This window comes from Eufriesea mexicana, unplaced genomic scaffold (genome assembly GCF_001483705.2).
Source record: "Eufriesea mexicana isolate 0111107269 unplaced genomic scaffold, ASM148370v2 scaffold9405, whole genome shotgun sequence".
In the NCBI taxonomy this organism is placed as follows: domain Eukaryota; kingdom Metazoa; phylum Arthropoda; class Insecta; order Hymenoptera; family Apidae; genus Eufriesea; species Eufriesea mexicana.
The window spans coordinates 221904-236330 of record NW_016917148.1 but is presented as its reverse complement, the minus strand read 5'-3'; the positions used below and the strand labels follow the sequence as shown (position 1 = coordinate 236330).

Genomic DNA, 14427 nt, shown 5'->3' with positions numbered 1-14427 from the left:
AGATACCTTTGATACGGATAGCGCCAGCAGGCTGCGCCACTAGGGCGCATGTCGGGTCTCGATGCGTAGCCACCTCCACGTGGTGAGACCTGGTAATTGGTATCGTTTCCCAAAGAACAATTTTTCGGAAACGATTCCAAGCTGAGAGCTACGATTCGGATTTAAGATTATTGTTATCAATTGTAAATTCTCATAGTTCCTTTTGGACTTTGTGATTTTTTCGAAATTGCACAACAAAATTTCAATTTTTCAAGATTAGTCAGGTTGAGGAATAATTAGCTACGATGGTTGTACCTCCGCTTCCCCTTGTTCACCAGTAATCACCGGATTTTCAATCGCGATTTGTATATGCCAACTTCCTTTGTTGTTGCAATATTAAGACGTCATGGAAGACATGGTAATCGTAATCAGATCACGTTTTGTCTTTACATGTAATTGGTATATGTGATTTAACGTACAAAATAAAATCAATGGTAGGATGTTTTGAATAAAATTGTGTCGTTTTATATATTTGGCATGATTTATAATTCAAGAAGCTATAAATATAGTTGCAACTTGCAGAATAAGTCACAGACCGTTAGTAGTGGAGAAAATGTCGGATAATAATGAGATGTTAAATAAAACAGTAATGTGGAAGACGGCCAATAATGAAGCGGTGATAAGTATTCGATAATCTATAATGTATACACAGATTAACTATGAAGAGATGATTAGTAACAGGACAATCGGCAGCGAAGAAAATAACTGTTACTAAAGAGGTAATAAGTAACTCGATAATATATAAAGTAGAAAACATCCGTTACGAAGAGATGATATGTAACACGTTAATCGGTTATATAGAAAAGAACCCATAATGAAGAGATGGTAAGTAAATTGATAATCAATAATGGAAAAAAAGAACGGTTATTGTAAGGAAAAAGGTAACTCGATAATCAGTAACGTAGAAAAAGACTATAACAGAAAAAGTCATACGAAACTCGATAATCAATTATATAGAAAACAACAGGTACTGAAGAGGTAACAAGAAACACATTAATAAATAATGGAGGAACAACTGTTAATGAAGAGGTAATAAGAAATTCGATAATCCAAAATGCAGAAATCAACAGTTCCTGAAGAGGTAATAAGTAACAGGATAATATGCTATGTAGAAAACAATGGTAACTGAAGAGGTTATATGAAACTCGATAGTTGGTAATGCAGATAATATCGGTAACGGACGAGGTAATATGAACCTCGATAATAGATAATGAAGAAAACGACGGATCCTGTAGAGGTAACAAGAAACTCAATAATAGGTAATGAAGAAAACAACTCTTAATGAAGAGGTAATAAGAAACTACATAATCAGAAATGAAGAAATCAGCAGTTAGTGCGGTGGTAATAAGAAATTCGATATCTGCAATGAAGAAAACAACTGTTACTGAAGAGGTAATGAGTAACTCGGTAATCAGTAATGAAGAAATCTACTGTAATATAGAGGTAATAAGTAACTCGTTAATTAATAATGTAGAACACAGTTGTTAACCAACAGAGGATAAGTAACTCGATAATCGACAATGTAGAAAACTACTGTTATTGAATAGGTGATGAGTAACTCGACAACCAGTAATGAAGAAAACAACTGTTACCGAAGAGGTAATTAGAATCTGGATAATGGTTAAAGTAGAAAACTACCGTTGACTTATAGATGATAAGTACACGATAATCCATAATGTAGAAAAATATTATTAATATGGAGATGATAAGTAACTGGTTAATCAGAAATGAATCCAGAAATTTCGAATTTTACCGATTCCTTTAAAATGTACCATTTCGCTGGAATAACCAATAATTTATTAACTTTTTTCACTTTTATCGTTAATATTCGTTGCATACTATTTGCTATACACAATTTTAATTTGTTATTAATAATAAATTTATTAATTTAACTTTTTGTAAGTAATTGATACATTTTGACCAAAATCCGTCATACGTATTACTAATAGCCGATAATTAAGTAATTTTTCATTCGTAATACAAATTTACATTGCGGATATTACCGAATTAATTATCATATTTGAAATTTCAGTCATTATCTACATTACCTCTTATCGAGTTACATGTCACCCCTTCAGATACAGTCGTTTTCCACAATATATATAATCGAGGTATTTATCGTCTCCTTAGTATGCGTCTTCACTAAGTTATCAAATTTTTTATTTACCCCGCAATGGTAATTGTTTTCTACATTACCGATTGTCGAGTCTTTTTATCTCTTCTGTTACCATAGTTTTCAACATTACTTATTATCGACTATCTTCTTACCTCTAGAGCAACAGATGGTTTCTTCATTACGATTAACAAGTTTCTGCTTACCTCTTAAGTGGTATAGATTTCTACATTAGCAATTATCGAGTTGTTTATTATCTCTTTATTATTGGTTTGTTTCTGCGTTAAACATTATCGTGTTTCTGATTACCTCTTCAGTTGCAGTTGTTTTCTACATTACCTATTTTCTATTTTCATAATATCTCTTTAGTTACCATTGTCTTCTACATGAACTATTATCGAGTTACTTATTACCTCTTCTAAGTCAGTCATTTTCTACATTATCGATTATCGATTAGCCTACCATCTCATTACTAACAGACGTTTTCTGCATAATTGCAATCAGGATACTAATCTTCTTTTGAATAATGAAGTTTTCTTACATTCTGGATTATCGGTTTCCTTATTATCTCTTCAGGAACGGTTGTTCTCTCTGTTATTGATTATCGTGCTTCCTATAATCTGTTCTTCATCGATCACTGTATTCTTTATAGATTATTTATATAATTTATTTAATATGTATGTTTTACACTGTAAGAAGGTATAAATATAGTTGCAAGTTGCAAACTAATTCACCGACCGTTAGTAATGTAGAGACGACGGATAATAAAGAGATGTTAAGAAAATCAGTAATGCAGAAGAAGACAAATGATGATGAGATAATAAGTAATTGATAACTCCTGGGTGCCAATCCGTGCACACGACCGGGGGATGGGCCCTGCAGTCGGAATCATTGCAAGAGCGTGCCTGCCTGCCCCTCTAGCACTTGGTGGCTATGTGGTTATGTTTGCATAGAGCCGGGGTATGGAGCATGCGCTTGATTCCGATTGTTAGGCCTCGCATAGGACTCTCGGATTGTCTCTTGGTGTTTCACTGGTTCGTTGGCTGCCTTAGGTCATCGAGTAAGCCACATATGATGTAAGAAGATAGCCGATAATCGGTAATGTAGAAAACAAATGCTAATGAAGAGATTACAAGTGTCATGATAATCAATTCTGTAGAAAACAACTGTTACGGATGAGGTGATAAGTAACTCGATAATAATTAATGTAGAGAAAGCCGATACTGAAGAGGAAAAAAGATACTCTTTAATCGCAATGCGGGATACCTCTGTTCCGATGAGGTAATTATAAAGCTGATGATCGATATTGTAGAGAACAACGGTTGCTGAAGAGATGATAAGTAACTCTATAATATAAATGCAGCTTATGAGTGATACTAAAGAGATGATAAGTTATTCGCATATATTCGCAATGTAAATTTATAATACCAGTTAAAAATTTACTAAATTATTGGTTATTGTTAGTACGTATGACGAATTTGTGTTAAAATGTTTCCATAACTTACAAAAAGTTAATAAATTCATTGTTAACAGCAAATGAATATTATTGATAACAAATAGTTTGTTACGTATATTAACGATACATGTCAAAAAAAAGGAATGGATTATTAGCTGCTACTAAAATAAAGCGTATTTGTGTTAAAATGTATCCATAACTTACAAAAAGTTAATAAATTAATAAATTTATTGTTAATAACGAATTAAAATCATTGATATTAAATATTTTGCAACGTTTACGTATATTAATGGTAGAAGTCAAAAAAGTTAATAAATTATTAGTTATTACAGCAGAAAAGTAACTTTTAGAGGAATCGGTAAAGTTCGGAAATTTTCGCTGATCCTCGGCCGGCCGCCGCTATATAAGGGGCCCGCGAGAAGCCACGAGTCAGTTCTCGGTTGGACTTCGGAAGGTCCGCGCTAATATTTTTTCGGTGGGGAAGGGGTTCCGAAAGTGAGGTTGTAGTTATCAGTGATCGTTGACTAGACCTTTGGCTAGTCGATAGCCACTGTACACTACACCCACACCCCAACCTCTTAAATAATTTCATAATAATTCTTTCTTTCAGGTACTAATTATTTTTTGTTTCAGGTTTTAATTATCTTTCTTTCAGATTCTATTTCTTTTATTCTAGTTTTCATTGATTATGCATTCGAGTATTTTGTACAATATTCGAATTCTTCGTCGTTGGTTTATTTATATATCATCGTTGGCTAGTTCAATGGCTATTCAGTGGCCATTGTCCACTCTCTTAAATAATTTAACGATATTTTCTTCTTTCAGGTACTAATTATCTTTTCTTTCAGGTTCTAATTATTTTTCTTCTTCCAGATTTTGTTTCTTTCATTCTATTTGTCTCTTTGTTTCAGCATTCGAGTATTTCGTACAATATTCGAATGCTTCGTCGTTGGTTTACTTATGTCTCATCGTTGGCTAAATCTTTCCTTTCACAAATTTTGCGACTTCCGCTCGATTTGTTTTCGTTAGAGCGGTCGAGTATTTCGTATAATACTCGAGCGCTTCCTCGTTGGTATGTTTATATCTCACCGTGGGAATGTTTCTGTCTCGTAGTTATGTTGCTCAGGTCTCGTCGTTGGCTTGTTCATTCCGTACGGTTAATCTTTGTCGTTTATATTCCTTCCGCTTTTATTTTGTTTTAATTATTTGTTACTAATCCATCTCTTTTCAGGTTTATATATTTTGTTGTCAACTTTTCAGATTTTTCAAGACATCGTTGGACGACGCAGGATGCGCGCGTTTAGACTTAAGTAATCGTAAGTAGTTATAAGATAGATTTCTAGACTAAGTTTCATGTGCGCGTTATCTGTTCACAGGTAAGCTACCTAACTTGGAGCGAAGTATATCAATTCTCTATTCCCCTCGTTTACCAAATAGAACATAAGTGTTCTCGCGATAATCGCGATTGTTCATAAGTATCGACTAGCCTACGCTACGTACCTCCCGTGTACTCGACAACTTCACGCCTCGTAAGTCATCCTCACGGCTCGTCTCCGACACTCATTTCTGCCACTGTCAATCTCGTCATGCATCGAGATCTCTGGTGGCCTTCGGGCTGGTGAGGCATCTGGAGCAACACGAGAGTCCGTCGACCTTAGTCGTCCTGGGTGCCAATCCGTGCACACGACCGGGGGATGGGCCCTGCAGTCGGAATCATTGCAAGAGCGTGCCTGCCTGCCCCTCTAGCACTTGGTGGCTATGTGGTTATGTTTGCATAGAGCCGGGGTATGGAGCATGCGCGTGATTCCGATTGTTAGGCCTCGCATAGGACTCTCGGATTGTCTCTGGGTGTTTCACTGGTTCGTTGGCTGCCTTAGGTCATCGAGTAAGCCACGGCGAGGTCGACAGTGGCAGGGAGGGCAAGGCCCGATCGTGAGGGTGCTGAGGTATGAAGTTGCTTGTACACGGGAGTGCGACGCGTAGGCTAGTCGGTCTTTCGAATAATCGCGTCCATTTTCTAAGGCACGATATTTAATAAAGTGTCAGTAGCTTCACTTTAACAACTTTCGTTCCAAGTTAGGCTAGGCTACCTTTGATAGAGATGGCGCCAGCAGGCTACGCCACTAGGGCGCATGTCGGGTCTCGATGCGTAGCCACCTCCACGTGGTGAGACCTGGAAATTGGTATTGTTTCCCAAAGAATAATCTTTGGGATACTATGCCAAGCTAAGAGCTACGCATAAAATTTAAGATGTGTGTCATCTCTAGCAAATTTCTAATGTTCTCCTTGAACATTGAAAATGAAGAGTGGTCTATATCTGAGAGTAATATGAAAAATAAGACGACTCAAGTGAGGGACGTAAGGTAAGTAAGGTAAGTATGGGAACCAAGGTAAGTAACGCGACTGAAACAATTCAAAGTCTTCTGCAAATTATAGTCTATGTATAATAAGTATACTCACGCAAACGATACAAAATATATACCAACAGAATAATTAGAACGTTAAGTGAAAGTGATCGGTAAATGTCCTCCTATCACACTATATATTCCTAGTCCAAAATCGACAAATCGAAAGAAAACTTCTCGTAGGGGCATCAAAATATTATCCGTGATAAATAACACATTGACTGCTCCACACATGCTAAATTAGAAACGCTATCAAATACGAACCACGTGACCTACGCCCACGCAATTTACACACATGAAAGCTATACGCATGCGCAACAGATTGGTCCACCGAGCAATCGATTCTGACGACATCGAAAAATGTCCAAATTTTTCGCTCACTCACAGATCGGAAACATAGAGCCAAAAATCGGCAAAAAATGTCGCAAGCTCGAAAACTCGCGAAAAGCACACGTACTCGTAGGGCATAATGTAAGCTCTCACGTGACCAAAGCTCGCAATCCTAGCACAGCTAGGAAGCTCACACCAGCGTCAAATGAAACTCGCAGTACCGACAAATACAGTAGCATACATTCCGTCTTTGAAACGCTGTAAAATTCTAACCACGTGACCTACGTCCACGCAATTTACACACATGAAAGCTATGCGCATGCGCAACAGATTGGTCCACCGCGCAATCGCTTCTGACCACATCGAAAAATGTCCAAATTTTTCGCTCACACACAGATCGGAATCTTAGAGCCAAAAATCGGCAAAAAATGTCGCAAGCTCGAAAGCTCGCGAGAAGCACACGTGCTCATAGGGCATAATGTAAGCTCTCACGTGACCAACGCTCGCACTCCTAGCATCGCTAGGAAGCTCACAGCAGCGTCAAATGTAACTCGCAGTACCGACAAATACAGTAGTATATATTCCGTTTTTGAGACGCTGTAAAATTGTAACCACGTGACCTACGCCGACGCAATTTACACACATGAAAGCTATGCGCATGCGCAACAGATTGGTCCGCCGCGCAATCGATTCTGACCACATCGAAAAATGTCCAAACTTTTCGCTCACACACAGATCGGAATCTTAGAGCCAAAAATCGGCAAGAAATGTCGCAAGCTCGAAAGCTCGCGAAAAGCACACGTACTCGTAGGGCATAATGTAAGCTCTCACGTGACCAAAGCTCGCAAACCTAGCACCGCTAGGAAGCTCACAGCAGCGTCAAATGTAACTCGCAGTACCGACAAATACAGTAGCATACATTCCGTTTTTGAGACGCTGTAAAATTGTAACCACGTGACCTACGCCCACGCAATTTACACACATGAAAGCTATGCGCATGCGCAACAGATTGGTCCGCCGCGCAATCGATTCTGACCACATCGAAAAATGTCCAAACTTTTCGCTCACACACAGATCGGAATCTTAGAGCCAAAAATCGGCAAGAAATGTCGCAAGCTCGAAAGCTCGCGAAAAGCACACGTACTCGTAGGGCATAATGCAAGCTCTCACGTGACCAAAGCTCGCAAACCTAGCACCGCTAGGAAGCTCACAGCAGCGTCAAATGTAACTCGCAGTACCGACAAATACAGTAGCATACATTCCGTTTTTGAAACGCTGTAAAATTGTAACCACGTGACCTACGCCCACGCAATTTACACACATGAAAGCTATGCGCATGCGCAACAGATTGGTCCACCGCGCAATCGATTCTGACCACATCGAAAAATGTCCAAATTTTTCGCTCACACACAGATCGGAATCTTACAGCCAAAAATCGGCAAAAAATGTCGCAAGCTCGAAAGCTCGCGAAAAGCACACGTACTCGTAGGGCATAATGTAAGCTCTCACGTGACCAAAGCTCGCAACCCTAGCACCGCTAGGAAGCTCACAGCAGCGTCAAATGTAACTCGCAGTACCGACAAATACAGTAGCATACATTCCGTTTTTGAAACGCTGTAAAATTGTAACCACGTGACCTACGCCCACGCAATTTACACACATGAAAGCTATGCGCATGCGCAACAGATTGGTCCACCGCGCAATCGATTCTGACCACATCGAAAAATGTCCAAATTTTTCGCTCACACACAGATCGGAATCTTAGAGCCAAAAATCGGCAAAAAATGTCGCAAGCTCGAAAGCTCGCGAAAAGCACACGTACTCGTAGGGCATAATGTAAGCTCTCACGTGACCAAAGCTCGCAACCCTAGCACCGCTAGGAAGCTCACAGCAGCGTCAAATGTAACTCGCAGTACCGACAAATACAGTAGCATACATTCCGTTTTTGAAACGCTGTAAAATTGTAACCACGTGACCTACGCCCACGCAATTTACACACATGAAAGCTATGCGCATGCGCAACAGACTGGTCCACCCCGCAATCGATTCTGACCACATCGAAAAATGTCCAAATTTTTCGCTCACACACAGATCGGAATCTTAGAGCCAAAAATCGGCAAAAAATGTCGCAAGCTCGAAAGCTCGCGAAAAGCACACGTACTCGTAGGGCATAATGTAAGCTCTCACGTGACCAAAGCTCGCAACCCTAGCACCGCTAGGAAGCTCACAGCAGCGTCAAATGTAACTCGCAGTACCGACAAATACAGCAGCATACATTCCATTTTTGAGACGCTGTAAAATTGTAACCACGTGACCTACGCCCACGCAATTTACACACATGAAAGCTATGCGCATGCGCAACAGAGTGGTCCGCCCAGCAATCGATTCTGACGACATCGAAAAATGTCCAAATTTTCCGCTCACACACAGATCGGAATCTTACAGCCAAAAATCGGCAAAAAATGTCGCAAGCTCGAAGGCTCGCGAAAAGCACACGTACTCGTAGGGCATAATGTAAGCTCTCACGTGACCAAAGCTCGCAAACCTAGCATCGCTGGGAAGCTCACAGCACTATCACGTCCCCGGCCCTCTTATCAATCTCTCTACGACCTCTTTCGCAGGTTTTCATACTTTCCCCCTTCTTTGTCAATGCATTTTTTCATATTTTCAAATGAATGTTCTGTCTTTTTCCTCCAATGTCCGAATTCTAGTTGCTTCTGCTGCAGCACCGCTACTTTGTGTCATGTTCGTCTGGAATGTGTATTATTATAAATAGTTGGTCACCTGTTAAGAACGACAAGAAAAAACATTTTTTAGGAGGTGATTAATGTTTGTAGGATGTAGGAACCTCAAATCTTTTATTCATTGAATCAATTACATTTGTTTTAATAGCTATATATATATCGTGAGTCTATAAAGTTTCAGGGACTGTCAAATTTTTGTTGACATATATATTACGACAATGAGTAGTATGAAATATAATACAATTTTCAAGATCGTCAGTCAACAACATTTCGAACATGAAAATTTGGGTTTGTCCGAAAAGTAACAAGGAGCGTACATCGATCCATTGCATGTGTTACGAATGCAGTAACGTACGCAGGACGCAGGCGGCGTTATTTTCGGTGGAGCTGGACTTCGCGGTGGTTCAGGTCCAGGTGGTGGTAAACAATTTGCGACATATAAGGTAGGTGGTTTTGGTGGTGGTTGAGGTCGTTGTCTACATATCTAGAAGAGAAATAAAATATGTATAAATATATGTTTAAATATTATTAAAATTAAATTATATTCATATATAATTATTTATATTAATATAGAAAAGGAAAATGTGTTTGGTCTTCTCGAAAGATTGAATCATACTGTAATATACATCAAATTCAAGACAAGAATTTAATGACTGCAGTATTTCTTATCTGCTATTCAAATTGCAAGTACTGTACATATTAAGTATAACAAGAAGAAGGCACCATAGTTTGAAATTTGTTTACAAATTTTATATAAATATGTCTAAGGAAGTTAATGTGTATGTTAATCACTAATATGTATGAATAAAATAAATTATTAATTGATATAGATGGAAGAAAAGGAAGTCTTACCACGTATGATCATTTTGGATCCGACATAACCTTATTACCATTCACCAACTTTTATATAAGTTTTGTTTTATAAAATGGGTCGTTATTAAAGAAATTGCTCAATGTAATAGCATTAAATGTCTTAGAAAGGCATATGAACTTAACCTAGTATCGTAATCCAAATATATATTACACAAAATACAAGCCCTGAATGAAAACTTCTGTATAAAATTGAATTTTATGTTCAAACGTACGAATGGTGGACATGAAGGAGGGCAACAATAACTTGGAGGTGGATATTGTTGCGGAGGTGGACAACCGTATTTTGGACAACAAAATGGTGGTAGCTTGCAATGGTAACATGGTGGAGGCAGAGTGCTGCGCGGTTTCTTCTCCTCGTGACAATACATTTCTACCTCGTGGCCTTGTGTCTGAGAAAATTAGAATAAGAGTTTTGTGAAAAATATATTCTGATACAAATGGTCAAATTGAAAGTATAAGTTCCATGCAACTTGCAAATTTACCGATGTAATGGTTACTTTAACAATTTTGAAAAATTTGATGCGAGGATTTAATTTATATCTGTGTATGTATTCACTTTGTATCGATTAATGACGTTTCTATACTTTCTTTTCATTTTTAATCAAATATATTCACGTACATACATGCAAATGTTTGGAAAAAAGGAGAAACGAATAGCTTTTAAATATAAAGTTGTTGAAAACTCCCACCTAATTTTTAAGATGAGAATGAACCTTCTAATCGTTTCACTTTTAATTACAATACTTCATCCTAGCCAAGAAAGTAGAGGAAATAAAAATATAAAAGATACAAAATATAAAAAAAAAAAAAGGAATTACTAAATTATTGGCTACTACTAGCACATATAACGAATTTGTGTTAAAATGTACCTACAACTTGCAAAAAGTTAATAAATTATTAAACTTATTATTAACACCAAATTAAAATTGTTAATAATATATAGTTACCAACGAATATTAACGACAGAAGCCAAAAAAGTTAATAAATTATTGCCTATTACAGCGAAAAAGTAGATTTTAAAAGAATCGGTAAAGTTCGAAATTTCCGTCTACATTTCTGATTATTCAGTTACTTATCATCTATTCGGTAACGGTTCTTTCCTAAATTGTGATTATCAAGTTTCTTATTACCTCTTCATTAACAGTAGTTATCTTCATTACCCATTAACAACTTACTTATCACCTAAACTGTATCAGATGTTTTCTACGTTATTGATTGTCGAGTTACTTATCATCTCTTCGGTAAGAGTTGTTTTCTACATTTCTGATTATCGAGTTCCTTATTACCTCTCTGAAAACAGATGTTTTCTTCATTAGCGATTATCGAGTTACTTATCATCTCATCAGTAACAGTTGTTTTCTTCTTTACCGATTATCGTGCAACTTATAATCTTCACGATAACAGTTGATTTTTACATTACCAACGATCAAATTTCTTTTTATCTCTTCGATAACAGTTGTTTTCTATATTACCGACGATCGAGTTTCTTATTACATCTTCGTAACAATGATTTTCTTCATTACCGACGATCGAGTTTCTTATTATCCCTTGAACAACAGTAGTTTTCTTCATTACCGATTATCGAGTTTCATCTTACCTCTTGGGATGCAGTTGTTTTCTACAATAGCCATTATCGAGTTACTTATTACCTCTTTAGTAACATTTATTTTCTTCACTACCGATTGTCCTGTTACTAATCATCTCTTCATAGTTAATCTGTGTATACATTATAGATTATCGAATACTTATCACAGCTTCATTATTGGCCGCCTTCTACATTACTGATTTATTTAACATCTCTTTATTCTCCGATATTCTCTACATTACCAACGGTCTGTGAATTACTTTGCAACGTGCAACTGTATTTATACCTTCTTGCAGTATAAATAATGCAAGATACATAAATCTAAACAAACTTATTCAAAAAATCCTACCATTAATTTTATTTTGTACATTATATCACTTCTATTAATTATATGTAAAGACAAAACGAGATCTAATTACGTTTTCCATGTCTCCGATGACGTCGTAATATTGCAAGAGCAATTTGTATTGCACATACAAATCACGATGGAAATTTCAGAGATCCCTGGTGAACAAGGGGGAACTGAAGTACATCCATTGTGGCTCATTATTCCTTTACCTGAGTAATCACCGTAATATCCTGTAAAAATTACATTTTCACGTTTACTAGCATAAGCACTAAGTCATCAAAATTTCCATATTTGAGAAGCTTTTGACAACCTACGACCCATAATTTGCAATTGCCCAAATAGAATTGTACCTTTCGTTAAAGCAGCATAATCTCGAAATTAGGTCATCATACTCTATGCAGAATAAATCTATGGAAATGTCAAGAAATTGAAGGATATACTATTTAAAAAGAAATGACATTATTGTTTAGTATAAAAGTTTGCGGAATATATAATAAACATAGCTCATACCATTTAGATATTCGATAAGATATTAGTATACAAAATGAGAATTTGCAAAGTACTATGAACATTTTTTGACTCTCATATTATACTGTCTAACACGAATTTGAATTTACAATATCCATTGGGTAATTTTTGTAGAGTTTATTTTCCTGAAAATGAATCCGTAATCGGAATAGCTCTATCAACATTAGTTTTTGAAAATTCTGGCATTTTCTGAAAACATACGATCTTTTGATAAAACGAAGTATTATATTAAAAATAAGAACATTAGGAGATTCATTATTACCTTACAAGTTAGACAAGAGTATCCAAAGTCAATGAATGTCCATACGTATAGTTATTTGTGTTTACGAATAATTATAATTGGTCATCGAATTATAAAAATAAGCCGCCGAGGGTATTCCATACGCACCATCCGTGCATTTTGACAAAACCTTTATTTCACAGGAAACTCTGCTGGCATAGTAGGTATCGTATTCTGTAGACTTTTCTGCAATGAACCCATGGTACAAATTGTCAAGACCATTTTTAATTCCATTAACTCGAAAGAAATATTAAACGGTATGTGTATACTTACACGCTTGTGTCATGCAGTCATTGTTCGCTAACACCAACAATGCCTTAGCTACTCAAAATCCGAGCACCAAGCGCAATGCAGCTAAGACATAACACTCTACGACAAAGAAAAATTAAAATTTTGTTATACTATTACGGAAAAATTACGAAGTTCAAAAGGAACTATGAAAATTTACAATAGACAGCAATTAACTTAAATCCGAAGCGTAGCTCTCAGCTTGGAATCGTTTCCGAAAAATTGTTCTTTGGGAAACGATACCAATTACCAGGTCTCACCACGTGGAGGTGGCTACGCGTCGAGACCCGACATGCGCCCTAGTGGCGCAGCCTGCTGGCGCTATCCGTATCAAAGGTATCTAATCTAACCTGAAGCGAATTAAGTTGAAGCGACTCTAATATTTCTAAGTTCCCACAAATTGGGGAAGCAAAGAAAAACTATGTTACAATCGCGACGCGCCCGAACGAGTTCACGATTATTCGAAAGACCGACTAGTCGACGCGACGTACTCTCGTGTACAAGACAACTTCATACCTCGGCACCCTCACTATCGGACCTAGCCCACCCAGCCACCACAGACTCTGCCATGACTTACTCGCGAACGAAGGTATTCAACGACCCAGAGAAACACCCAAAACCAAGCCGAGGGCCCCTAGCGAGGCCTTATAACCGGTCACGCCAGCCCCTGCCACATGGGGGAGAAATTAATCATCCCATGGGGACTGACCGCAGGCCGTTATGCAGTGTCAACGGCTATAGGACCCATACCTCGGTCGTGCACGCGCTGGTGCCAAGGACGACTAAGGCCGACAGACCCTCGAATTGATTCCAGATGCCCCCCAACCCGCCGAACACCCTAGAACCGATGCATGACAAGAGTGGCAGTGGTGAGGATGAGTGTCGGACACGAGTCGTGAAGATGGCTTACGAAGCATGATATTATCGAGTACACGAGAGCACGTCGCGTAGGCTAGTCGGTACTTAAGAAAGATCGCGACTATCGCGAGAACGATAACGTTCTGTTTGGTGAACGAGAGGGATGAGAAAGAACGAATATAAAATAGATATATTCGCTTCAAGTTAGGTAGCTTACCTTTGTACAGACAGCGCGCACATGGGACTTAGCCTAGCAGTCTATCTTATGACTACTTAAAAGTAGACGCACGCATCTCGCGTCGCAAATGAGGTCCTAAGGAATCTTGTGAATATTGAGAAACCTAAAAGCTGAAACTGAATATATTATTGTTAATATGTACCTGAAAGGAAACGGATTAGTACAAGAAAAGAAAACGAAAGCGAAAGGAACGGAAACCATGAAGGTTAATAACCATGTGGAGCGAGCAAGCCAACGACGAGACCTGAGAAACATACCAACGGTGAGATATAAACATACCAACGAGGAAGCGCTCGAGTATTATACGAAATACTCGAACGCTCTAACGAAAACAAATCGAA

At 37.9% G+C, this 14427-nt stretch overlaps 1 protein-coding gene across 1 annotated transcript; it reads right to left on the bottom strand.

Moving 5' to 3' along the window:
* Positions 1 to 9346: 9346 nt before the first annotated feature.
* Positions 9347 to 10353, bottom strand: LOC108553106 (leucine-rich repeat extensin-like protein 6). The gene is made up of 2 exons (XM_017907871.1): positions 10173 to 10353; positions 9347 to 9571 (listed from the first exon to the last, which is right to left on the bottom strand). The coding sequence occupies exons 1-2, from the start codon at positions 10326 to 10328 to the stop codon at positions 9347 to 9349; spliced, it is 381 nt and encodes a 126-aa protein (XP_017763360.1). The 5' UTR covers positions 10329 to 10353.
* Positions 10354 to 14427: the final 4074 nt, after the last annotated feature.